This window comes from Garra rufa, chromosome 2, assembly GCF_049309525.1.
Source record: "Garra rufa chromosome 2, GarRuf1.0, whole genome shotgun sequence".
NCBI classification, from domain to species: domain Eukaryota; kingdom Metazoa; phylum Chordata; class Actinopteri; order Cypriniformes; family Cyprinidae; genus Garra; species Garra rufa.
The window spans coordinates 33,335,107-33,362,152 of NC_133362.1; the positions used below are offsets into that span (position 1 = coordinate 33,335,107).

At 37.0% G+C, this 27,046-nt stretch overlaps 2 protein-coding genes across 4 annotated transcripts in view; both read left to right on the top strand.

The window, feature by feature from the left end:
* Positions 1–193: 193 nt before the first annotated feature.
* pank2 (pantothenate kinase 2) lies at positions 194–5,791 on the top strand. Its single transcript, XM_073835129.1, has 7 exons — positions 194–577; positions 1,903–2,255; positions 2,722–2,975; positions 3,071–3,247; positions 4,407–4,530; positions 4,741–4,866; positions 4,942–5,791. The coding sequence occupies exons 1-7, from the start codon at positions 349–351 to the stop codon at positions 4,990–4,992; spliced, it is 1,314 nt and encodes a 437-aa protein (XP_073691230.1). The 5' UTR covers positions 194–348; the 3' UTR covers positions 4,993–5,791.
* Positions 5,792–6,144: 353 nt separating this feature from the next.
* Positions 6,145–27,046, top strand: part of loxl3b (lysyl oxidase-like 3b) — a 29,813-nt gene continuing 8,911 nt past the window's right edge. The window contains exons 1-11 of one of the 3 annotated variants that reach the window (XM_073835132.1): positions 6,145–6,332; positions 14,596–14,931; positions 15,011–15,174; positions 16,030–16,247; positions 18,402–18,458; positions 20,336–20,410; positions 21,824–22,028; positions 22,118–22,298; positions 23,247–23,401; positions 25,839–26,009; positions 26,481–26,636. In XM_073835132.1, coding sequence (XP_073691233.1) covers positions 14,604–14,931; positions 15,011–15,174; positions 16,030–16,247; positions 18,402–18,458; positions 20,336–20,410; positions 21,824–22,028; positions 22,118–22,298; positions 23,247–23,401; positions 25,839–26,009; positions 26,481–26,636 — 1,710 coding nt within the window. In that variant the 5' untranslated portion in view covers positions 6,145–6,332; positions 14,596–14,603. The remainder of the gene's footprint in view (positions 6,333–14,595; positions 14,932–15,010; positions 15,175–16,029; positions 16,248–18,401; positions 18,459–20,335; positions 20,411–21,823; positions 22,029–22,117; positions 22,299–23,246; positions 23,402–25,838; positions 26,010–26,480; positions 26,637–27,046) is intronic. The other 2 variants (XM_073835130.1, XM_073835131.1) reach the window with 2 other exon arrangements.

Sequence of the window (27,046 nt, forward strand, 5' to 3'; positions counted from 1 at the left end):
TCAGTCAGAACATAAAACGCGGTAAAGCCAAGGCTGTGAACAAATTGTGCTCGTGATGTTGTTATGTGAAGCGCGCCATCTGCTGTTGAAGACAACGTACTCGCCAATGAGGGAATGGATAAACTGAACTTAGATCCTGATTGGCTATTTGCGATTTCAGTTGACAGGAGAAGAGCATTCATTGGTGATTCGAGTAACTGTGCCTGTGTTGTAAACACAGCGACGTAAACATTTTATATGGAGACGTACATGACAATATGAAATACCGACAATGCATTTATACGTGTTAACGGTGATTTTTCTGCGTAACAATCGATGTAACGTTAGCTATTTTTTGTAAAAGACATAATGGAGCTGAACGGCTTCTACTGTGACGGCGAGGGATGTGCGGAGGAGCAAGAGGAAGACCCCACAGCACACAAGCTGCCTCGATCAAAGACGGAAGCGTCCTGTAGCATAATTGCTACACCGGGTGCAGACAGCGCAGAGGCCGGCGGCAGTGCACTACGAGAGCAGCGGATGTCAAAATCGACGCCGGCGATGCTGAGGCTCGATTCGCTGAAAAAGAACAGGCCGCGTAGGTGAACCATCTTGTTATGGCGCTAGGTAACAGGGTTAACGGAGCTGATGCCACAGTGAAATACTAATAATAAAATGTCAAATATAAACAAATAAAGAAAATGAATAGTCATACATTTTATAGCCATGTTTGTCAAATGTGTGCGCTCACGGTTGGCATCATATTATTTACTAGAAAAAAGGAAATTATAGTTCCTGTTAATATGCAAAAGCATAATATGCACTTGTCATGAAATTTAATGTTGTCTTTAGACGATAGATATAATATTTAGCATTAAATGTAACACAATTCATATATTTATATTGGTGTAGCATTCGTTTACAGTTGATGAATTTAATAAGCAAATGGTCCAAAAGATTTTCTTCAGCAATCTTATATTAAAAAGCGACAAAGCGGTGTAGTAAAATGGTACAGAGAAATAACATTTAATAACCAAAAATGTGTGACGCATTTTTCTCAATTTTTACACAATGTCCTGTTGGCTTATTCGTTAAGCGCAACCATTTAATCGTGCTATCCGCGTTATTGTGCAAACAACAAAGTATCTCTTTGATTAATAATGAGAAATATGTGTTTGCTTGAAAACTAGTTAAAATCCTATTGTGTATTTTAATTCTGTTACTTATTCTCTGTTTGTTTAATGTATTACAAATTTTCTCTATTTGTGACTATGGACCTCAAAACCAGTCATAGTCAATTTTTTTAATTAAGATTCATACATCATCTGAAAGATGATAAATTAGCTTTCCATTAATGTATGGTTTGTTAGAATAGGACGATATTTGGGTCAAGTAACAACTATTTGAAAATCTGGAATCTGAGGGTGCAAAAACATCAAAATATTGAGAAAACTGCCAGTCCAAATTAAGTTCTTAGCAATGTATATTGCTAATTAAGTTCCAATATATTTACAGTAGGAAATGTACAAAATATCTTCATGGAACACGATCTTTACTTAATAATCTGATGATTCTTGGCATTAAAGAAACATTAATAATTTTACTCATACAATGTATTTTTGGCTATTGTACCCATGCTGCTTAAGACTGGTTTTGTGGCCCAGGGTCAAATTTGAAGTTTAATGTTAGAAAATTTTAAGTATTTAGAAACGTTTCAAATGTTAATAACCGGGCTGAGAATGTGCCATCTTCAATGAAAATTAACAGAACATTTAACAGCTTATATATAGTTGTGATTTAGTAGTAGTGATAGTAGTACTGATTTTTTTCCTAAAAAAGTGAAGTGAGGTTCATTCTTACTTGCTCACAGAAAATGTTTAGAAAATACACAAGGCATTGAAGTCAACTATTATTGGTCCCCAGCTTTCCCATGGTTTGGCATGGACATTGGTGGCACATTGGTGAAGCTGGTCTACTTTGAGCCCAAAGACATTACAGCAGAGGAAGAACAGGAAGAGGTGGAGAGTCTGAAAAGCATCCGTCGCTACCTCACCTCACACACAGCCTATGGCAAAACAGGTATTCGAGATGTTCACCTGGAGCTCTCTGACCTCACACTTTGGGGCCGCAAGGGCAACCTGCACTTCATTCGCTTTCCAACGCACGAGCTACCTGCCTTCCTGCAGATGGGCCGAGACAAGCACTTTTCCAGTCTGCACACCACCTTTTGTGCCACTGGAGGTGGTGCATTTAAATATGAGGATGACTTCCGTACGGTACGTCCAAGCTCACATTGTTTTATGTGATCTGTTTAAAGTGAAATTGTCCAAGATATAGATTAGTTTGTTCATCAGAACAAATTTGGAGAAATATAGCATTACATCACTTGCTCATGAATTAATCATTTGCAGTGAATGGGTGCTGTCAGAATCAGAGTCCAAACAGCTAATAAAAGCATCACCATAATCCACAAGTAATTCACATGACTACTTCATTAAGATGTTTTAACTTTATAAGCTCTTGTGGCCAAAATACTATTCATAATCCACAATTGTGATGTTTATATAAGCTGTTTTAACTGTCATTCTGATGGCACCCATTCACTTCAGAGGATCCATTCGTGAGCTGAGAAGTGACTGTTCCAATGAATAAACGAAATCATCTGCATCTTAAAAGGCATGATGGTGATTTTTGGCGAACTATTCCTTTAACTAAATGGTTCTCTGTGCTGTCTTCACTTAGATGGCCAATCTGAAGCTGTTGAAGATAGATGAGCTTGACTGCCTGATAAAGGGGGTGTTGTACATTGACTCAGTGGTCTCGACTGGTCCACCTGAATGCTACTTTTTTGAGCACCCAACAGACCCTGAGCGTTGTGAGCAGAAGGCATTCAACCTGGAGAACCCCTACCCTCTGCTGCTTGTCAACATTGGCTCTGGTGTGAGCATACTGGCTGTATATTCCAAAGACAACTACAAGCGTGTCACTGGAACCAGGTTGGTCATGACTTACACTTAAACCTAACAGTTTAACCAAATAAAGGAGCATTTTACTAACAGCTATGGTAATCGTTTCTATATCTCCCTTTTAGTCTTGGTGGTGGTACATTTCTTGGGCTGTGTTGCCTGTTGACTGGATGCTCTACCTTTGAGGAGGCATTGGCAATGGCCACAGAAGGGGAAAGTACACGTGTAGATAAACTAGTCAGGGACATCTATGGTGGCAACTATGAGCGATTTGGCTTGCCAGGATGGGCTGTTGCCTCCAGGTACAGGCATATACAGTTGAAGTCAAAAGTTTACATACACCTTGCAGAATCTACAAAATGTTAAACATTTTACCAAAATAAGAGTGATTAAGGGGTATTTTTTTATTTAGTACTGACCTGAATATGATATTTCACATATATAAGATGTTTACATCTAGTCCACAAGAGAAAATAATAGTTGAATTAATAAAAAAATGACCTCGTTCAAAAGTTTACATACACTTGATTCTAAGGGTTGTGACCTGAATGATCCACAGCGGGTTTTTGTTTTTTTTGTTTTTTTGGTTTGTTTGTTTAGTGATAGTTTTTCATGAGCCCCTTGTTTGTCCTGAACAGTTAAACTGTATGCTGTTCTATAGAAAAATCCTTCAAGTGCCACAAATTCTTTCATTTTTTTCAGCATTTTACAACAATGACTATAATTTTGAGATCCATCCTTTCACACCGAGGACAACTGAGGCTCATATGCAACTATTAGAGAAGGTTCAAACGCTCACTGATGCTCCAGAAGGAAAAACGTTGCATTAAGAGCCGGGGGTTAAAACTTTTGAACAGAATGAAGATGTGTACCTTTTTCTTATTTTGCCTAAATATATATATATATATATATATATATATATATATATATATATATATATTTCATTTAGTACTGCCCTTCAAAAGCTACAGGAGATACTTACATGTTTCCCAGAAGACAAAATAAGTTAAATTTAGCCTGATCTTTAAATTTAAAAAGTTTTCAGAGCTGTGGATCATTCAGGTAACAACACAGTATTAAGAATCAAGTGTATGTAAACTTTTGAACAGGGTAGTTCACATCTTTCATGTGAAATATCTCATTCAGGTCAGTACTAAATAAAAAACAACATGCATTTTGTATGATCCCTCCTATTTTGGTAAAATAATTTACATTTTGCAGATTTTGACCTCAACTTTATTTAATGTTTTCAGTGTTTTTAAATGAATCCATATCAATAGAGTGGTCTAATCCAAGTCTTGTCAAGAGCCAAAATGACATTATATGATAAAAAATAATTAATTTAGGCTTTATTTCAGTCTAAACAATGATGTGACTTAGATTAAACAGCTTGCTTATAATTGCTGATAATAGACGTTAATCAATTTAACCAATATAAAGTGTGTGTATTTTCTTTTGTAGCTTTGGGAACATGATGTGCAAGGAGAAAAGAGACTCAGTCTCCAAGGAGGATCTGGCTAGAGCAACACTTGTCACCATCACGAACAACATTGGCTCAATCACGCGCATGTGTGCACTTAACGAGGTACACATGCACATCCACACTATAAATCACCACTATGTTGTCCATGCCCTTGTCTGTCAGCCTCTTTACAGTGCTGCCTTGTGGAATCTGGATCAAGCAGCATTGTACAGGGCTATGAGAGACCAGGTGCCAATCAGCTCCTAGGAAACTCCTCTTAATAGAATCAATGCTTATCCAAATCAATACTTATTATGAGTTTCTTCCATTTAGAACATTGAAAGAGTGGTATTTGTTGGAAACTTTCTGCGAGTGAACACATTATCCATGAAGCTGCTCGCTTATGCTTTGGACTACTGGAGCAAAGGACAACTCAAAGCCCTGTTCCTGCGACATGAGGTGCGTGTGAGTCTTTACAGTACAATATCTTTACAATAACAAATCACTCATAGTCACTTTATTTGTGTTTTTCAGGGTTACTTTGGTGCGGTCGGTGCACTTTTGGAGTTACAAAACCCATCCTGATCTGCTACTCAATCTTAGTTCACAGCTTTTACCAAAAGATAGAAATATTTATGCAAACAGACCAAAGCTGCCTTTAAATATCAGACCATGCCCTCAACCAAGAAGACCAAGCCCCGTCATCTTACAAATACCAAAAATACTATAGTCGCTATAATAACATATCTTAGTAATGAGTTATACATTCAGCTTTAACAATCAGTTTAAGGAATTGTTACATCCCTAATTGTTTATGTTTGTAAAATTCACTATTTTTGGGGCACAGCATGCTGATATCAGTCAAGCACCTTTCTTTTGTATATGTTACTAAAACAACATAAATGCAAAATGAGTAAATATCATTTTTGTTGTAGGGGTCTGTTGTCTAAAAACAGTTCTTTTAGTTAAGTTCAGAATCAGAATTTCACGGCTGTTATATATCTCATGTTATGTTTGTAGAGAAACATTTTTGCAAAAAACAACTGTGGGAGAGAAAAGGACCAGGCAAAACTTTGACCTATTTATCAGGGATGGAAACAAAAATACTTGGACACTATGGATAATTCTCCTCTTCAAAGCTGAGAAATGTTTATTTTTAGTCTTTGAAATTTGTATCCCTGTTGCATAAACCTGCTCTTTATAGTCTGTTGTATGTTACTTGCTTTTTCTCATATCTGTTCGGATCATAGACACTGTGTTACTACATCCGCAATTAAGAAGTGCCTTGCGTTTTGTGTTTTAAAGTATTGTTCTTCAACAAAAACGCCTTTGTATCTTTTTCTTCAAAATGATTGTCATTTCTTTTTGTAATAAAAGATATCAATCACAACATAAGGTTTCTTAGTGCTTTTGATAACGACTTGATTCATTAAAATCTTATATTTTCACATTAGCACGTATTTTTCTTGAAATGTTTAAGCAAATTTCACAAAGCTCAGAACCCCCTATGTATTTTCACAAATGCAGAACGTGACTAACCAGAAGAACGTTCCGTTATACGAGTAGGAAAATCTTTTCCTGAACTGTGAAAGGGCTATGTGTTTTTCCTAAAATAAATCCTGCCCCTTTTCATTCGTGTGAAGTCGTCCACGAGTCAGCTCCACCTCTCCCTCCTGCTCCCCCTGTGCCCCGTCTTTCCCATCGGCTCTCTCTTTCTCTCTCCCACCCGCACGACTGTCCAGCTGGCAATTCACTGCCATTACAGCCAGTTATCACTGCTCAGTAGGCGCTTTTCTTTGCTTCGTATAAGCTCTGGGTATTGCAGCAGGTACCCAGTCTTTTCTGGATGCTTTTCAGACTCTGTGCATAAATATAAACTGCATGAAACTGAGTGCCAAGACTGTGCAGGAACTGATTAACTTAAGGTAAGGAAAAATGTCAATAGTTTATATTCGTCTGTGAGTATATTATTGAAAAATGTAATATTTTGTGCGAAAGTGTCATAAATACTGTTGAATAGACTATTTACTTGCACAGAGGTCAGCTTAGTTAAAGCAGCTGGACGCCAAGCAGCCTACACTTCCTCTATGACTTCCTTTATTCCTTTCAGTTTTGCAGTGAAGATAATAAATGATGTCAATGCTTTTTCCAGCACTTCTATTTTTAAAGAAGTAGGTTATTAGAGCGCATTGGATTTGTCGGAAGTTCTTTTCTCCGCTTATTTCCACTTATAAGAATGGACCCAGCATTCAACTGTCTTTTGCACAGAGAGGTTAAGCTGCGAACTACATCTGAAGTCACTTTAAATAGATAAACATCCGTTTGCATTTCGGCCTCACATGTTTATTAGCGTACTGTTTAATAGTAAATCTGTCGACTCCTATAATCTCGACATAACGTTACCTAATGGGGTCCAGACCTGGCTGCGTCTCACCGTTACCTCAGATTTGTTTGTATACTCATTTCAAAGCTTGATATAGTTTACAGAATGATTTAAAGATTATCATGTGTTTTATTTTGTTAGTTTTTTCTAGTTATAATTACCGAGAAAACAGGCTACCGTGAATTATTTGCCCCTGAGCTACTGAAGATCTGTTTTCAATTGCGCGCCAGTCTCTACCTTAATTGGATCCAGCCAGGAAAAGTCATATCTAATCAGTTTGACGTTTGACATACGTTACATATTAATGTTTAATACATGTAACATTCTTGAAATTGCTTTAAAGATTTGTTTTATACGGCTTTATGTGGATTTAATATGCATTTAATATGTAATATGCATTATAATTAGAAAGGAGACAGTTAAATGACGGTAAATATCTTTTGTGTAGTCAAGCTGTTGTTTTGTCAAATTATGCCAGTGTGAAAATTTTAGATATGAAATTACCTTAGCAAGACAAAGGAGCCATTTTATCCCCAAATTATTTTGGGCTAGTTTTGAGTAGCAATTGGGCAGGTTTTGTTGTGAAAACCTGGCAACCCTTCTGTGGTGTGATTGTTAATGGCAGAAATGAAAATTCTTCTGGTATGCCCAGTGTGGGGTATTATAAAGTAATGATGTCTCTAACTGAAATATGTAGTAGAAAACTGATGAAAGATTTAAGTCAGGGGTTTTCAAACCTGTCCTGGAGCCTCCCCTGCCCTGCACATTTTGTATGTCTCCCTTATTAGGCACACCCAATTCAGGTCTTGCAGTCTCTACTAATGAGCTGATGATTTGAATCAGGTGTATTAGATGAGAGAGACAAGCAAAATGTGCAGGGCAGGGGAGGCTCCAGGACAGGTTTGAAAACCCCTGATTTAAGTTATTTAAAAAATCCACGTTTTATACATATTTTGGACTATGGGGGGCGCCCTTATGACGTAAAATCATTGCACTTGGTGAGCTACCACAGTTGCCTGTTACTATTTTAAAGTGCCCCTATTATGCCTTTTCAAATATGATATTTCATGTAGTGTGTCATGTAGCTGTATGTGAACATAAACTATCTGCAAAGTTGTGACGCCGACAGTGCACTATAAATGAAGTTTTTGTCTAACAAAAAAAAAGAGTCGGCTCACATTCGCCTAAACGAGTCGTCAGCAATTCGAATCTTTTTTCTGTAACGGCCACACGTCACGAGCTACACATTTGCGTAATGTCCGCCCACGTTCAATTTCGCGAACAACTTGCCCGCCCACAAACAGTAGGCCTACCATTTTCACGTGGATTACATCATGTCAAGAAGACGCCCTGAGCTGTGACAGCCTGTGAGAGTGAATTTGTTTTATATGCCCTTCCGAAAGATGAAACTATCAAGAATGAGTGGTTAACATTAATTTTTTCAACACCTCAGCAGTCCAATGCCAATCTTGTGTTGTGTTCGCGTCATTTTACTGATGACTGCTTTTCCAATCTTGGGGAGTAACGTTACAACGCGAGATTCACCAAACGCTTGGTTTTAAAAAATGGATCAGTGCCAAGTTTATTTGGACCGGCTTGCTCCTCTGAACTTCTACCTGTAAGTATGATTAATAATTGTATTTTCTAGCGATCGTTCAAAATACGTCTTTGTGTACGTTATGGTGTGTAACAACCCCGCACATGTCTTGGTAACCGGCTAACTTTCGTTTCTGTAGTTCTGTTGTTCAGCTGTGAGTGCAATGTAGTCTAAAAAGTCTTGTGATTGATGCAGTTTGACTGTCTGTCTGCCTTATTAGTTTAAGTAATGATAATGATAAACGATGGCTTAACGCAGTGTTATGGATTGTACAGTGTTGAAGTTCACAACGTAGAGATGTGTCCGGTTCGCTTACAAAAGCAAATTGCAAGCATTTTCCACAGTTAACATATGACACCCACTGAGAAACGTCCTGCTCCGGTCGTGCTTGCAAAACAGTTTCTTGTCGATGTGACACTTCAACAGTTTCATCGTCAGACTCCGGCTCGAATTGATAGGGTAAAATCGAGGCTATCTTTTCTATGCATTGACAGGTCTCCGCAGCTGTCATTCAGTTATGCCAATGGGCGTTTCGTTTTGCGCTGAAGCGGTAGACCAATCCAAAAGGACTGCACCATCTGACCAATCACAGCAGTGAGGGCTCACGGAAAGGAGGGGTTTAGAGAGACTGATTCTTTGAACTACTTCAAACGAGTCGTTTACGAATCATTTAGAAACAGGGTAAAAATAAATCTAATTTTGGAGAAAACTAAAGTGTTTTTTGAACTTGCATACATGTAAACCTGTTTTAAGAGACTATTACAACAATATTAACTACCTTTAAAATGGCATAATAGGGGCACTTTAACACAATTCAGAGTACACGACTCTGAAAATAAAATACTGATACAATGACCACAGCTACTAAAAGAGTTTACCGGTGGCAATGGATGTAATTGTATGCTTAAGGGAACACTTTTTTTGGAAATAGGCTAATTCTCCAACTCCCCCCAAGTTAATAAGTTGATTTTTACCATTTTGAAATCCATTCAGCCGTTCTCCTGTTCTGGCGATATCACCTTTAGCATAGCTTAGCATAGATCATTGAATCCTATTAGACCAATAGAATCGCGTTCAAAAATAACCAATGAGTTTCGGTATTTGTCCTATTTAAAACTTGACTCTTCTGCAGTTATATCTTGTACTAAGACCGGTGGAAAATTTAAAGATGCGATTTTCTAGGCCGATAAGATTAGGAACTACACTCCCATTCCGTAACAGTCAAGGAAGTTTGCTGCCGTAACATGGCCGAAGCAGGCGCAGTAATATCACGCAGCATATTGCAGCACAACATGACCAACTGCATGCACAGGAAGCATTCCTCGTTGGAAGTTACCTAACTGGGAACTAATTTCAGGTGCTGCGTGAATGAATGGATTTCGAAACGGTAAAACTCAACTTATTAACTCGGGGGGGGGGGGGGGGGGGGGGAGTTGGAGAATAAGCCTATCTCCAAAAAAAAGTGGAGTGTTCCTTTAAACCAAATGTCAGACCATCGATTTCCCCCACAAGGAGTCTAAACTAGGGCTGCAACTAACGATTATTTTAATAATCGATTAATCTGTCGATTATTTTTTCGATTAATCGATGAATCGGATAAAAAACAAGGGATTTACAACCCTTTATTCAAAAACAGAACTAAAATCTTTAGAAAGTGCACTAACATGTTGCTCCTTGAACTGATATAATAATAATAATAAAATAAAAATGGACTAACACAAAAAACATACACATGTATGCTTAACATCTGCCAAATATATAGACTAAATAAACTAAAATTACTATCCGTCAAGACAGCGGCTTGCTGTGGTGTATGCTGCATTTCCCATCAAGAAGCCTCTCAAATTAAATTCCTCAGTGCGCATTAAAAAAGTCATGTGACTTTGCACGCTGGAACGGGATAACTTGACTAACTTTCTGCTACATTCATTCTGCCATGGCGGTGTTTAGTGTCCTGCCATCAGCAGCGACCAGCTGGAAGAGTTCCGCATTCAAATGCACGCAAAACTGGCCTCAAAGCCCCAGCAAAAGTAATTACCATGAATGTGTCAAGGCAAAAATTAAGAAAATATTCGAATTACTTATTAATAAACTAGTATTTTCTGATTCAGTGTTGCAAAGATGAAATTGACGATCCTGCCATCTGCTCATTAATGCCTAATGCATCTTTATGGATTAGCTAATGAAAGAGTTTTGTTTTCGATTTTAATTATTTCGTTTTATAGTAAAATAATAATTTAAAGCTTTCTATAGATATTGTGTTTGTGAGGCAATTACCTGGGTTTCGGTTAATTATTGTGAAGCGCTCCTGTTTAAACAAAGATATCAAGCGTATTCTGTTTGTTTTCTTTAAGAGCACATTTTGTTGATACTGTTAGTACACACAAACTAAGATAGACCCTTTACAGTTCGTTAGTTGCAGCCCTAGAGTCCTAGTTTGAAGTGGTAGTAGTACACGCCTCAAATCATCAGATTTATCCGCCCAGGACAGCAAAGCCTAATACAACTCTCAAGTAACAACAGTATTTCTCCGGTAAATTACTCTTACCTTTATGAGCAAAAAATTCCACATTGCACTGGCGTCTCAATGCGCTGCAAAGCGCGCTTCTCTCCGCACAAACTTTGGATTTATATTGATTGAATGATTAAACTAATATTGTGATATGTTTAAGTTTTTTATATCAATGGATTTTAATTTAAATCGCGATTAAGCAGGCTTTTGATCTGTCTGCCGCTGTTTGCTAGTATAACTTTAAAAAACAAAAACTTGAATTTAACAAACAAAAAGTGTTCCAAATATATCTCTAAATTAACTTTATAAACTAAAGGAACGAAAATAAATGTAATCACTTTGCTTTTAAAATCAGCAGCTGTGTAATGAGGAAGAGAAAGAGAAAAAAAGACAGTCGGACTGGAAATTCAGTCGGCCAAAAATTGATGAGCTGTCGGACAATTTTACAAGGAATGTTTGTTTAATAACCTATATAATATTCTTAGGCTACTTTCTTAATTAAATATATTATTTCTTTGATTTATTTTAGCGTTTTTAGGCTGCTTGTTCGCTGACTGAAGTGTAGGCTATATATAAAAAAACAACGTGCCACCGTCACAGCCCTATTCAAAACTGAGACGATTTCACCTCAGCAGAGCTCCTCTTTCTCCTTACGGTTGTGGTATGTTTTCGACACATTATACAGACAGACAGTGTTACAAAAACTATAGAAGTAGTTTTCTCCATCTCCACTATCCAACGACCCGTACACCAGCTGTTTTGCGAGCGAGCATTGGCTGCTGTGAAAGTACGCTAGCCAAAGTAGGCTTAAATATCAAACATGTTTGATATAAATCGGGGCAGTATATATATATATATAATGTAGAAACGGTGCTTTATGCTCAAATGTTCCAGTTTTGCGCATAAGTTAAATTTGCATTTTTGGATGGAAACACAGTTTATGAGGTGCCGAACTCTGCTGGCATCAGTGCGGGAGAGAGACCGAATGTGTCCACTCCGCTCTGCGCTCAATTTTTTTAAATATATATAATAACAACCAAATGTCTCTGCGTCGCGCGACACAACGAATCGATTATGAAATTCGTTGCCAACGCTTTTAGTAATCGATTTTTATCGATTTTATCGATTCGTTGTTGCAGCCCTAGTCTAAACGCCCCCAGATATTGAGTGAAATCCGCGCTGAGAAACTCATTCAGTGGCTCCGGTGTCATGACAAGCATCGGCATGATTACATTCTGCCAGGATGGCATCTAGCATTTCTCTTCTCTGCCATTTGTAAGCTCTTTCAGTAGCTGTTGTGTACTAAAAGCCTCAAAAGCATCAGGGCTAAAGTGGAGAGAACAGAGACACGGGTCTTTAGGAATTTTATTTGCCACAGGCACCTTCCCATTCTTTTTTCCCCTTCTTATTGCTAGGAAAAGCAGTGAAGACTTACATTGCTTCCTTTGCTCACAACTGAAAATTACAACCAAAAGCCGCACAATGTGACATCGTATCAGAATTTTTTTTTCCGAGTTGTGTTGCAGTAAAAATAGAAAGAGGTAGTAGCTCACCGAGTGCAACCATTTCACGTCACTGAAATAATGGCGCTTCCCATAGTCCAAAATATGTATAACAATGTGGAATTTTAAAATAACGTTACTCTTTCATGGGTTTTTGAGCTACATATTTGAGTAAGAGACATAATTTATGTTATATTAAGCCATACAAGTCTTATACCCGGAATTTCCTTTAATAGAAAAATTAAGCAAACTAACAAACAAGAAAACCACTTTCTTAGAGAGTTTATTTTCTCAAAGTCCACTGGATTAAAAGTGGCCATATTTAATTCAATCTGCATGTAAAGGCCAAAATCTTGTTGTTTTCTATGGTTGCCGATGTTTTCACATGGATTAAAAAGATTGTGTTATTGCTTGATATTCAAATGAAGGCAATTCAAAGATGCTATCCAGTCCAAAAACTGACAGTAGAAGGCCATGTGTTTGGGTAACGGGTCTGTACTTGCTCATAGTCGGTAGAGAGGTCGCTCAAGATTTACATTCCTTTGTGACCCACAGGCTCCAGAGTGCCTTGTCTGATAAGCTGTTGTTACATTAGTGAAATGCCAGGCCGCACCGGTGAGGGGCTGTTATATCATCAACACAATTATCTGTGTGATGTTGTTCTATATACAAAGGGTTTAAACACTTAACATGCAAACATTATGAGATGAACCTCATGTTAATCACGCATAAAGTCAGTGGGTGGCTCCATTAAATGTTTTACTGCTTCCCCTAAAGTCAATAAGCCAACTCATGCTATTGCAGGATGGCTACTGAATAGAAAGAGATAGAGAGAGCTGTAGACTGCAGTGTTGCATTTTGGCATATTTTTTGGCATATTATGCTTTGAATTCAGAGAATTGTGTTTATAGTTTGTTCACGTCAAGCCTTTTTACAATTCATGTACCTTTTTGTAAACCAGCTAATGGTATATATATATATATATATATATATATATATATACACACACACACACACCAAATATTCCATTCTGACGCTTTCTATAACACAGTGGGTGCCCCAGGGTGTGTTGGGAATTCGGGATACATGCACAGATCTGTCATATGAATTGAAATGCATGAAACAGTTTTAATCACGATCCAATCAAACATGTAGCAGTTTTTTAATGTAAATTAGGTTAAATAATTTGAAAATTAAAAGCAGCAGTCGGCTGAATGAGAACGCAAATTCATTCTCTGACAGCAGGTGGCGCTTATGGAACAGCAGCTATACAGCATTTCCTTGGTTACTGCTTTAAAGAAAGCAGCTTTGCGCTTTTAAATACTACATTAATATGCATTATATGGCGATAAGATGAAAAGTAAATATCATTTAAACTTTTCTGAAGACGGTCAGTTCCTTAGAGATTCATTCATATAAACCCCCATCCTTGCTCTGCCTCCTACCGTATTTTCTCCTCTTCTTCAGCGCTAATCTTCAGCGACTCTGGCTTCTGTTAACAGCAGTTTACAGTTGGGCTTTTTGCCCAAACTCCCATATTTTGCAGATTATTGCTGCTGAAAATGGTCAATTCTTGTCATGTTTTGGGCTGTGCTAATCGGTCAGACTGGGAAAAACATTTGGAGTACTACAGACTGCCAAAAGCTATAACAAATCAAGGAGAGAAAAAGAGTGGAAAAAACTAAGGAACAAAAAGTGTATGTGGTTGATCCAACTAAACCAGGATTTCCAGGGCAAGATTCTTAACAACATTCAAGTTAGTTCTTATAATTTTCGGTCCAGTAGGTGAAATATTAGGATAATCTTAATTATTACTGCTTGAACATATCTTTACCACCAATTAACTTTAGTTTGTTTTTCCTGCTTGCTAAGTCTTTCTCTATAAGATTTAGCAGCTTACACACGTTTCCTGTGGTTTAGACAGCATAAATTAGCCGAATAACGTATTTAGTAGTACATTAACCGTGCAATCCATGTTGTTGTTTACATCCGAGTATCGCCAGTATGGTTGTGCATCCTGACCACAATGGTGTTGTAAGTGCAAACCCTCTATTTCGCCCAGCATTACTGTCTTTTGTTTTACAGTGCAGTAATGAGAATTGATGGTGGGAGTGTGGTTAACATGTTCTGTGTGAACACATGAAACCATACCATTCTCAAACCTCCCCCTCTTTGTTTCTGTTCCCTTCCGCAGAGCCGCACATGGAGCTGTGTCATTGGTGGCGACACATTGTTGTCTTCTTACTTAATGCTTGGATTCCATCATGCTTTGCCCAAACCACACCACCAGCCCGCACAAGCCCCACACCGACCCCTCAGACAGCAGAAGGCCCAGAGATTCTGAAGTTTCGTCTGTCTGGTTTCCCCAGGAAACACAATGAGGGTCGAATTGAAGTGTTTTATAAAGGCGAGTGGGGAACCATCTGTGATGATGACTTCTCACTGGCCAATGCCCATGTCCTCTGTCGCCAGCTTGGCTTCGTGTCTGCCACGGGCTGGACTCACAGCGCCAAGTATGGCAAGGGCACAGGTAACGTTCCTGCACACTTGTAGACACTTAGACAATATGCAGTTTCTGCATGTCCTCAGTGAATATGTGTTTGTTTCAGGTAAGATTTGGCTTGACAATGTGCAGTGCAGTGGCAGTGAGAGGAGCGTGTCAGTGTGTAAATCTCGTGGATGGGGTAACAGCGACTGCACTCATGATGAGGACGCTGGAGTCATCTGTAAAGATGAGAGACTGCCGGGATACGTGGACTCCAATGTTATAGAGGTAAAGGACCATACGCAGACACAAGTAAACTGAAACATAAAATCGAACCCCCTTGTCATTCAAGATGCTCATGCCTCTTTCTTCAGTCAAAAAGAAATTAAGGTTTTTGAGGAAAACATTCCAGGAATTTTTTTCCATATATTGGACTTTACTGCGGGTTAAAGGTCCAAATTGTAGTTTCAATGCAGCTTTAAAGGGTTTACAAGATCCCAGCTGAGGAATAAGAGTCTTATCTAGCAAAACAATCGGTCATTTTCTATAAAATCTTTTTTAAAATATATACTTTTTAAACACAAATGCTTGTCTTGGACTAGCTCTGCGATGCGTGTCCGCGAATTAATGCACTATATGTTGGAAAGATCACACGCGGTTAGTTCTTTGTCTGTGTACTTTGGTTCAAAATCATCTGACCTCGATGTTTTACCTTTTTTTGTAAAGGCCGTTTGACTTTCTTTGCACGGTAGCTTTGTAAACACTGGGTTGGTTCTTCCACCTAATGTGTGAAGTTGAACTAGTGCAAGACAAGCATCTGTGGTTAAAAAGTATATAAATTTGTCATTTTTTTAAGAAAATGACTGATCGTTTCGCTAGATAAGACCCTTTATCCTTGGCTGGGATCATGTAGAGCCCTTTAAAACTGCAATTTGGACTTTCAACCTGTTGATTCCCATTGCAGTCCACGATATGGAGAAAAATTCTAGAATGTTTTCCTTAAAAACCTTAATTTATTTTCGACTGAAGAAATGAGGATGACATGAGGGTGAGTAAATTATCAGGAAAATTTAAGCTTCTTCACACTCTGTTCATGTTTGGCTGTCCATATGGTTTTTATTTTTTCCGACATGTGTCTCACAGGTGCAGGTAGATGAAAATAAAGTGGAGGAGGTGCGGTTGCGGCCCGTGTTCACCCTGGCTACTAAGCGAATGCCGGTCACTGAGGGGGTAGTGGAAGTCAGGAATAAGGAAGGATGGGCTCAGATCTGCGATAATGGCTGGACACCCAAAAACTCACGTGTGGTTTGTGGCATGATGGGATTCCCCCATGAGAAGAAGGTCAACAAGAACTTCTACAAGTGAGTAATAATGACATATTGAGGACTGGAATGGATGTAGGTTGGGAATCTATTTTATTCCTCAGGAATTGATTGGATTGTGGTTGGTCATGACTTTATACATTTGAAATATTAGTCTATTCAGAATTTTGTATGTGTGTGTGTGGCATCTCACTTTACTGTGGCAGTTTAGCCAATGTGAGAGGAAATGATGTTTACTTTCTCAGTCATCTGTGAAATGCAGTTTAGCTCTGCAACATACACACAGCTTAAACCACACACAAACATCTGGACAAGGAAACTATTGCATAGATGTAGGACATTCACGCACACCAACTGGTAGAAAGTACACTGTAGGGGTCTCATCCCAAAATCCAGTGGAATGTTACAAGAATGTTCCACTTTACAGGAATGGCTTTACACACATACACAGTGAACTTTTGATAATAAGAAGCTAAGAGGAAATCTTTTTGCCTCTACTCAATGTCTGTCTGCATTTATTTCCCATCTGTGGTTTTATAGACTATATAAAGGTTCCATTTCTCAGTCCGTCTCCTTAATGAGGCATGTACGCACCATTACCTACCCTACATTCTTGAATAACATTCTTGAAACAGTGGCACACTGTGACTTATGGTGTTTCCATAACCCCACTCCAGTTGTTTTTATAGTTTTTGGTATATTTTAATGTAACCTTTGATAAAGCTTTGACTTTATCATACACTACCAGTCAAAAGTTTTTGAACAGTAAGATTTTTAATGTTTTTCAAAGAAGCCTCTTCTGCTCACCAAGCCTGCATTTATTTGATCCAAATTACAGCAAAAACAGTAACATTTTGAGATATTTTTGCTATTTAAATTGTAAATTATTTACGTGATTTCAAAGCTGAATTTTTAACATCATTACTCCAGTCACATGATCCTTCAGAAAGCATTCCGATATTCTGATTTGCTGATCAAAAAACATTTATTATTGAAAACAGCTGAGTAGAATTTGTTTTAGGTTTCTTTGATGAATAAAAAATATAAATCTTTTGTAACATTATAAATGTCTTTATTATCACTTTTGATCAATTCCAAGCATCCTTGCTAAATAAAAGTATTAATTTCTATAATTTATTTTCCAAAAAAATTTAAAATGCTACTGAGTCCAAGCTTTTGAATGGTGTAGTGTATAATATTATAAAAGTCTTTTATTTCAGATATCAAAGAATGAATAGAAAAAATGTACTCAACTGTTTTAAATATTGATGATAATAATAATAATAAATGTTTCTTGAACAGCAAATCAGCATATTAAAATGATTTCTGAAGGATCATGTGACAATTTAAAATATATTAAAACAGAAAACAGTTTTTTAAATAGTAAAAATATTTTTAAAACATGCTGTTTTGCTGTACTTTGGATCAAATAAATGCAGGCTTGGTGAGCAAAAGAGATTTCTTAAAAAAAAAAAACATTAAAAATCTTACTGTTCAAAAACTTCTGAATCACAAAATACAAAATCAAATAACACAATTGTAGTGTAAATATGACCAAATATGATGGCTTTTTAACTAACATAATACTATAAATATTAAAATATATGATCTATGAATTACTATTAAAAATAGCCAAACAGTTTTTAATAAAACTCATTCATTATAATATTGAATAATTAGAATCAAGTACTTCACATGTGCTTTAGTATGTTATTCAACACTTTAAAATAAATGCACAACAAAAGATTGAACACAAAAAGTATTCCTGTAGCTTCATAAAATTAAGGTTGAACCACTGATGTCACATGGACTATTTTTAATGATGTCCTTACTACATTTCTGGGCCTTGGACATGTCAGTTGCGTTGCTGTCTATGCAGGATCAGAAAGCTCTCTGGATTCAATCAGAAATATCTTAATTTATGTTCCGATGATGAATGTAGGTCTTACGGGTTTGGAATGACATGAGGGTGATTAATAAAGACATTTTTCTGTGAACTAACCATTTAAGCACACATTATTTTTTACAAAATGTGACATTTTCTATTCATTAAAGGTTAAGGGAATAGGGTGATGGGACACAACCATTCCCATCTCAAATAGTCTAAACTGTCCTGAAGTGGACAGAAAGAAATTAGAAAGATACAGTGTCCATGTGTGTATGTGCTTGACCCCGTTTCCCTGTTTCCAACAGGCATCTCAGAAAGAGATCTGCTGAGCCAAAAGCTAAAGTTAAAGTAACAGTGGCCAGGTACCATCTGAGGGAAAGAAACCAGTAGTGTTCTTTCCCTAGAGCACTCGAGCGCATAGTGTGGCTTTAGTACACAACACTATTATTGTTAATCAACTAACTTTAGTTTCCAAGCTTTAGTCAGTTATCATTTTTGTGATGGGTTGTGTTGATATGCTCTCTGATGTGTTGGTGTGAGTAAGAGTGTCTGTCTGAAAGAGTGGAAGAAGAAACATTTCCCCATGAAGAACTTATTACCATCTGTTAGTTTTACTCACATAGTTTTGAGATGAGGCTGCGCTTGTGCAAGAGTAGAAGCTTTGTGAGGGAGATATCTTGAAACAGATACCCTCATACTAACACAAATCTCTCCTTATGCTTACTGCATGCTCACCTCAGATATGTGTGCTTCTAATGTGCTGGTTTTGATGTACAGTGCCATTGTTTTGTTATATTGCTGGCTTATGTTAAACTGTTTTACATGACTTTTTTTCCACATTTATCTACACTCCATACACCATAATGACAAAGCAAAAATAGAATTGTCACAACTTCATAAATGTTAAAAAAAAAAAAAAACGAAATAAGTACATTGCATAAATATTCATACCCTTAACTCAGTACTTACCTGAAGCACCTCAAGTCATTTTGGGTGTGATGCGACAAGATTTGCCCATCTAGATTTGGCAGTTATCTGCCATTCTTTGCCTCACTTCTTCACCTCTCAACCTCTGTCAGCTTGGATTGGGTCTGGCAGACATTTTCTGGTTTCTCCAGAAATATTTGATTGGGTTCAAGCCAAGGCTCTGGCTGGACCACTCAAGCACATTCACAGAGCTGTCTTTAAGCCACTTTTGCTGTGTGCTTAGGGTCATTTTCCAGATAGAAGGTGAACCTTCTGCCCAGTCTGAGGTTCTAAATGCTCTGGACTGGGTTTTCATTAAGGCCCAATCTCAATATTTTAGTGCACTGAGCTTTTCTCCTAGTCTGACGAGTCCCTCAGTCCCTGCCGCTGAAAAACAGCCCCACAACATGAGGCTGCTACCAGCCCCTGCTACTTGCCACACCATCTTTCTTTCAGTTTCTCCCATCTGCATATATGATCATGGAGCTCAACTAGAGTGACCATAAGGTTCTTGATCACCACTCTAACCAAAGCCCGTCTCCATTAATTGCTCAGTTTGGCCAGGAGGCCAGCTCTAGAAAGAGTCATGGTTGTTTCAAACTTCTTCCATTAAGGGTAATGTAGACTACATGCTTCTGTGAACCTTCAATGCAACAGAATTTTTTGTGAACTCTTCCCCAGATGTGTGGCCTAATACAGTCCTGTTTCAGAGCTCTACAGGCAGTTTTTTTTACCTCAGGGTTTAGTTTTTGCTCTGATATGCATTTTTAGCTGTTAGACCTTTTATTAAGACATGTGTGCCTTTCCAAATCATACCCATTCAATTGAATTTGCCACAGGTTAACTTTACTCAAAGTTCCAGATAAGGGTATGAATACTTACTCATTTAAGTTTATTATTTTTAATAAATTTGCAAAGATGTTAAAAAACATTTTTTGCTTTGCCATTATGGTGCATGGAGTGTAGATTGATGTCCTTTAGAAAAAAGTCATTTAAATCAGTTTAAGGCAGCAACGTAACAAAATGCGAAAAAACGAAGTGGTATTTTGTAGTTTCTGTTACTGACACTTTAAAGTAATTATTATATATCAATTAATGATTCATTCAGTTAGTTTGTGCCTCACAGTCTTTACTCATTTGAAAAAGACTTGGATCTTATTGTCCTCTTTCCCATGCAGCTGGTATGTATATGTGTGCATGTGCATGTTGGATGTTGCGATGGACATTTGTGTCTTTGTGTTTCTGAATTCCTTAATGGATGTTTGCATTACAGGCAGGAGCCCAAAACTAAGGCTATCACTAAAACTAGCTCTAAGCCTAAACCGGGCAAATCAGCTGCAGCTACAAGGTAACCTTGGTAAAAAGAGGAAACCTTCCTAACCTTCTTCTTTGTTCTCTAAATCATGTCATCAGTCAGAAAAGCTGCATTACAAGTGATTCTGGGGCATAGACAAAACGTATAGGATATAGTAATCAGTTAAAAGACAAAGACGCTTCCTGAAGTTATTATACATGGAAATACACTACAGTTCAAAAGTTTGGGGTCAGTTTTTTTTTCCCTTTTTTTTCTTTTTTTAGAAAGATATTGCTATATTTATCAAAAGTGACTTGTCTAATGTTACAAAGATTTATATTTCAAACAAATGCTGTTTTTTGAACTTGCTATTCATCAAAGAATCCTAAAAAAATAAGTGTACACAAAAATATAATTGCAGTACAGCGGTTTTTAACATTCATAACAAGGAATGTTTCTTAAACAGCAAATCAGCAGAATTATATCTGAAGGATCATGTGACACTGAAGACTGGAGTAATTATCCTAAAAACTAGGGCTGGGCGATTTGGCCTAAAATCAAAATCTCGATTAATTGAACATTTTAACCCGATTACGATTAATGAACGATTATTTTATTCATTAATAAAATTATATTTAATTATATTTAAATAATATTTATTTTTTTGCCCTCATAGTTCACTGACAAGTTTTGTACAGTAAATATGCGCACATATTACAAGTGAGAGATTTTTGAATGAAGGGTGCACACACTATCTACTATCTATGATTATTTATTGAACATCAGTGTTGAACAACTGAAATTAAAGCACACATTGCTCAAAACGAAAAGTCACATTTTTCTTAAATTAGTGAAAATAAATAACTTGCACTTTTGGAAACAAAATAAATTATTTATAAAATAATAATAAATATTAAAAGTAGAAAATAAGCAGTATCTTTTCTAAATAAAATTACTCTTGTATATCCTGTAAATACTTTTTACTGTATAAATACTGCTTAAGCTCTCCATCGACACGTCGGCAGAATAACGTAGCCTAATGGAGCTGGGTCACGTGACTTCACACAGAGTAATGTTTTTAAAGGGAAAGTAATTGAAATAATTGACCTGGAAAAATTTGATCGATTATAGGTTCTGAATGTCGATTTCGATTAATTTTCGATTAATCGCCCAGCCCTACTAAAAACTCAGATTTTAAAATATATAAAAATAGAAAACTGTTATTTTAAATGGTAATACTATTTTAAAGTATTACTGTTTTTACTGTATTTTAAATTAAATATTATATTATGTGCATTATAGAAATTATGCTGATTACTTGTGTGTATACAAGAATATTGCAATAGCTGTTAAGCATGTAAACATCTCTCTCAGAATAAAGTCTTAACCTGAGTAACCCTAACTCCTAATCTGAAAATGACTTGCATGTAAACAGGCTCAATGTCTCTTTCACTTCTCCTCTCTCAGGCTGTATGCTGAACGGCAGAAGAATCACTTTCTGGTTCATTCGGTGACCTGCTTAGGCACAGAAGTGCACTTGGCTGCATGTCCTCTAGAGTTTAACTATGGCAATGAAACAGAGTCGTGTCCTGGAGGAATGCCTGCTGTGGTCAGCTGTGTGCCTGGCCCGCTGTACACACAGAGCACTGCCATGAGGAAGAAACTCAAGGCGGTAAACTGTATTTCATTAGTGCTGCACTCACAGTTTATATTCAAGTTTATATACTCATATTCACAGTTTTTTCCTCTCTTTTCTCTCAGTCTACTATACGGCTGAAGGGTGGAGCAAAATTTGGTGAGGGCCGTGTCGAAGTGTTGAAGGGCAGTGAATGGGGGACGATTTGTGATGATCGCTGGAACCTGCTCTCTGCCAGCGTCGTATGCAGAGAACTGGGTTTCGGCTCTGCCAAAGAAGCCCTCACAGGTGCCCGCATGGGACAAGGTGAGATTGCAAAAGAGATACCAAAACAAATTAAAGCTGAAAATATATATATTTATATGTATATATGTATATATATATATAACTGATTATTGGCATGCAGATGTGTTCAGGCCAGCATATGAAGTTTGGTGCAGATTGAAGATCGTATATTTAAGTTAGTGCAAAGCATGATGTATCCCATTGCCAACAGGTGTTGATCTGAATAAATCTCTAGGAGGAGTTCGTTCAAGTACGAGGCCTGAAAATGGCAAAAATGACACAAAATTTGCTGAGAAAATTAAAAATAACCGACTTCCTGTTGAGTTTCGGATTTTGCTCCAAGAGATTTTTTTTTAGGTATTGGTGTGTTACATGTGTGTACCGATTTTCGTGCATGTACATGATTCGTAGCTCAAAGCGCACACCGCTGAACATGTATAGGTGGCGCTATCGAGCCATATTGCCACATTTTGAAACCCATATAATGACACAAAATTTGCTGAGAAAATTAAAAATAACCGACTGTTGGGTTTCGGATTTTCGTGCATGTACACACCCACTTCTGAAACCCATATCAGACATAAATTTTCGCCAGTTCTGATGTGTGTGCAAAGTTTCATGAGCTTTCAGGCATGTTTTGGCCCTCAACAATGTAATTCATTTTGGAGAATAATGGAATGGATTATGATGGATCATGGAATGCTTTTATCACCTGACCAGTGACCTAAACTCTCTTCTCTGATCTTTTCAGAGATAGTATAATTGCCCTTATTTATTACCTCATTTATTTTGAAGAATGATGGTAACCAATCAGTTTAGGTTCCCATTGACTTCCATTGTATTTTCTGTCCATACTTTGAAAGTTAATAGGAACCGAAACTGTGTGGTACTTTTTTAGTTGTTAGTTACACACTGTATTTATAGCTGTGCCTGAATGTGCCTGAATTTTGCTTTTGTGTTTTTTCTCAGGGTTGGGGCCTATTCATATGAATGAGGTGCAGTGCACGGGTCATGAGCGCTCTTTCTGGAACTGCCGCTATAAAAACATCACTGCTGAGGACTGCAAACACACTGAAGACGCTTCAGTCCGCTGTAATGTCCCATATATGGGCTATGAGAAGACGGTCAGAGCAACACACATATACTCACACTCATATTTCTTCTTAGTTATGTGTTGATTTTATGTTACTTAACACATGTGTATGTCATTCTGTGTTATCAGTGCCTCTATATTACATTCATTTGCATTGCTTGTTTCTCAATTCAAAAAGAACAGAGCAATGGTCAAATGAATGACATTAACATTTGTGAACCTGGACCTCAAAACCAGTCATTAGGGTAATTTTTTTGAAATTGAGATTTATACATCACAATAAGTAAGATTTACATTGTTGTATGATCTGTTAGGATAGGACAATATTTGGCTGAGATACAACTCGTTGAAAATCAGGAACCTGAGAGTGCAAAAAAATCACAATATTGAAAAAATCGCCTGTAAATTTGTCCAAATGAAGTTCTTAGCAATGGATATTGCTACAATGTGCTACTTAAGACTGGTTTTGTGGTCCAGGGTCACATTTTTTCATTTAGAAAATGCTTTTATCCATAACGACTTACAATGGAGGAATACATTCAGTTCCAGTTGAATGAATGATGTTGTGCTCAATATTCATTTTGACTCAAAATGGATGACTAAAATATATAATTGTCTGTATTCAGAGCTGGGTAGATTACTTTTCAAATTGTAATCTGTTACTGATTCCAATTTACATGACAAAACTTGTAGTTATTAACGTAATCCATTACGTTACATTTTAGGTAATATAATCTAAAAAAAGACTACTTTTAGATTACTTTTGACATAACTGTAGGTTTATCACATTGATTTAAATAGGATAATTCTGTACCATATTGACATAAAAATACAAAGAGTAAGAAAATACTCTTTGTATAACATTTGTTGTTATTAACAACATGAAGTGCATTAAACTTGACAGTATATTACGTCAAGGTTTCCCAAACTAGCATTTGTGAAGGAACTGCAGGGGGTTTATGAGTTGTTATGAGTTAATCAAAAGCTAGTATTTAAATCATAAAAAAATGTTAAATTAAAATAAATAATAAAAAAATTAATCAAAATAAAAAACTTGAAATATTTCATTTGTTTACCTGCATGTTTACCTGCATGTCATGTGACCATAACCAACGTCAGAGAGCTAATGAACATGCAAATATGATACTTAATTATTTATTTTAAAATCTCAGGGCTTCTTCAAGTAAATATATTAGGTGAAGAAGATCAGATAACAAAAAGGTTTGTGTGAATTTGTGCATTTTAATGTGTTTGAAATACTTCCAAAGACATAGAAATACATGGTTAAATACGCTACAAAGTGATAATTCAAATAAAAATCAATGTGTTCATCAGTAATTAATGCGATGTTGAAACACTTCTTAAACCTGAAATGATTTTTTTGTCGCCACCTGAATAATACTGACTTATCTTTGTCAACAAAACTTAAAGACTTTCTGAATAAGCAGTAGGAAATTTTAGAAAGGACAATTAATAAAATAATTATGAATAATTTATTGCTGTTTTGTAAATAATATGTGATCATGTAATCCATAAAAAAAGTAACTAGTCTGATGAGTATTTTAAAATGTAATTTAATCTATTTACAAGTACTTAATTTTAAAATCATGCATAATCCATAATACATGTAATTAGTTACTACCCAGCTCTGTCTGTATTAAAAGACAATTACTGAAATTAATCATCTGTTGTGATTTATTATGATTGATCTCAACAGATGCAACATACCTTAACCAGTATGTTAGAAAACCTATTATATGCATGTAGAAGACACCAGGGCTAGTTGTCACACGCTCTCATGAAATAATCCTGAAAAAAAATTATTATGGTCTCCACAAAAATAAGAAGCAGCACAACTGTTTTAAATGTTTCTTGAGCAGCAAATCAGCATATTAAATGATTCTGAAAGATCACATGATACAAAAAACTGGGGTAATGGCTCCTGAAAATTCATCTTTGCCATTAGAGGAATAAATTACATTTTAAAATGTATTCAAATAAAAAACTGTCATTTTAAATTGTAATAATATTTCACAACACTGCTGTTTTTACTGTATTTCTAATCAAATAAATGCATCCTGAGTGCATTTAAAAATCCTTCGGACCCCAAACTTTTGAATGGTAGTGTACATTCAAACAAGAGTCAACTAAATAATGAAGCTAGATTTTAACTGAAAAAAATTACTAATATTTTTCATAAATTTCACATCAGAACAAGTTGTTACATAGGTTTTAATAGTTGTAATTTTATACATATTAATTATCATTTTTGTTCCCCAAAACAATGGTATGGTAGTTTTATTGGTTACCAGCTATTTACTGCTTAAATTTACCTGATATTATGTAATTTTGAAAAAACTGCTCAAGAAACATTCTTTAGAGTAACAAGTGTGACAATTAGCCCTGGTCTTCCCTATAATCTAGTCAAACTCCATCTTATCCCTCGTCCCCGGTTGTGCCCTGCTCAGGTGCGCATCTTAGGGGGCCGATCTCGCTACGAGGGCCGTGTGGAGGTGTTACAAACTGAGCCTAACGGGACGCTGCGCTGGGGCCTGATCTGTGGAGAAGGCTGGGGAACTGAGGAGGCCATGGTTGTATGCAGGCAGCTGGGCCTCGGGTACGCCAACCATGGCCTACAAGTAGGATGCTAACAGTAACAGCAACACACACTTGCATGCTAACAATGCCTGAAACTTTCTGCTACCATCGAACAAATCAGATGGTGCTGGCTTACACACTCCCACATACATATTCAAAGCCTTGAACTTTGAAAACACACCACATGAGTCAGTGCATGTAGTACAGGGATGGACAGAAATAAACCTGCTGAAAAGATCAGTCAGCTTCAGCCAAGTTTTGCTAATGGAAAGCTATACTAGCTAGACCAGCACCAAACGAGTACTAACCAACCATAGCCTCATTTATACAACAACTCGAATCTCAGGATTTCGAATCAAATCTGATCATTTGTGCATTTTATAAATGAGGCCCCTGGTCTTTTCAGCAGTCGTCTGTCCATGTATGTGGGTAAGTAGCGAATGGCAGGTAACAGATGGGTAAAGCAGGGTGCGATGTGAGTGTATTTGACGTGGCGTAGGTTGTGATTTCAGGTGCGTCTGTCAGGTGGGCGCTCGCAGTATGAAGGGCGAGTGGAGGTGCGGGTGGGGCAGCGGTGGGGCAGTGTATGCAGTGAGGGCTGGACCACCAAAGAGGCCATGGTGGCATGCAGGCAGCTAGGGCTGGGGTTCAGCATGCATGCTATTACAGTGAGTACATTACATACACACATGCTCGCAGACACAGCACTGTTCTTTCACCAGGAATGCTGTTTTTTAGGCAACACGAAAGTATGTAAATTAATTTTTCAGGAATGTAAGTGGGGTACTTTTAAGTGGTAGCTTTACTTACTATCGAACAGCTATTGATGGTTTGGATGCTTTAAGTTTGTTGTTGTTGTTAGTCTACATGTCTGGTCATGTTTAACCCTAAATGAAAGAAATTAGACACTTTTTCCCCCGCAAAATTCTTATTACCGTAATGCAAAACTAAATGAGTAAATAAATAAATAAATAAATAAATCTTTACTTTTTTTTTTTTTGAGTGCACATTTCCCCTGAAAATCTCATTGCCATAATGCAAAAAAATATATATATATATATATTTTTTTTTGTTGAAG

What these genes read in the sequence shown, in the direction of transcription:
- pank2 (XM_073835129.1), top strand. Translation starts at nt 349, where the DNA reads ATGGAGCTGAACGGCTTCTACTGTGACGGCGAGGGATGTGCGGAGGAG. An exon ending in ATGAGGATGACTTCCGTACG is followed by an intron (nt 2,256 to 2,721) that starts GTACGTCCAAGC and finishes GTCTTCACTTAG; the next exon opens with ATGGCCAATCTGAAGCTGTT. An exon ending in GCATGTGTGCACTTAACGAG is followed by an intron (nt 4,531 to 4,740) that starts GTACACATGCAC and finishes TCTTCCATTTAG; the next exon opens with AACATTGAAAGAGTGGTATT.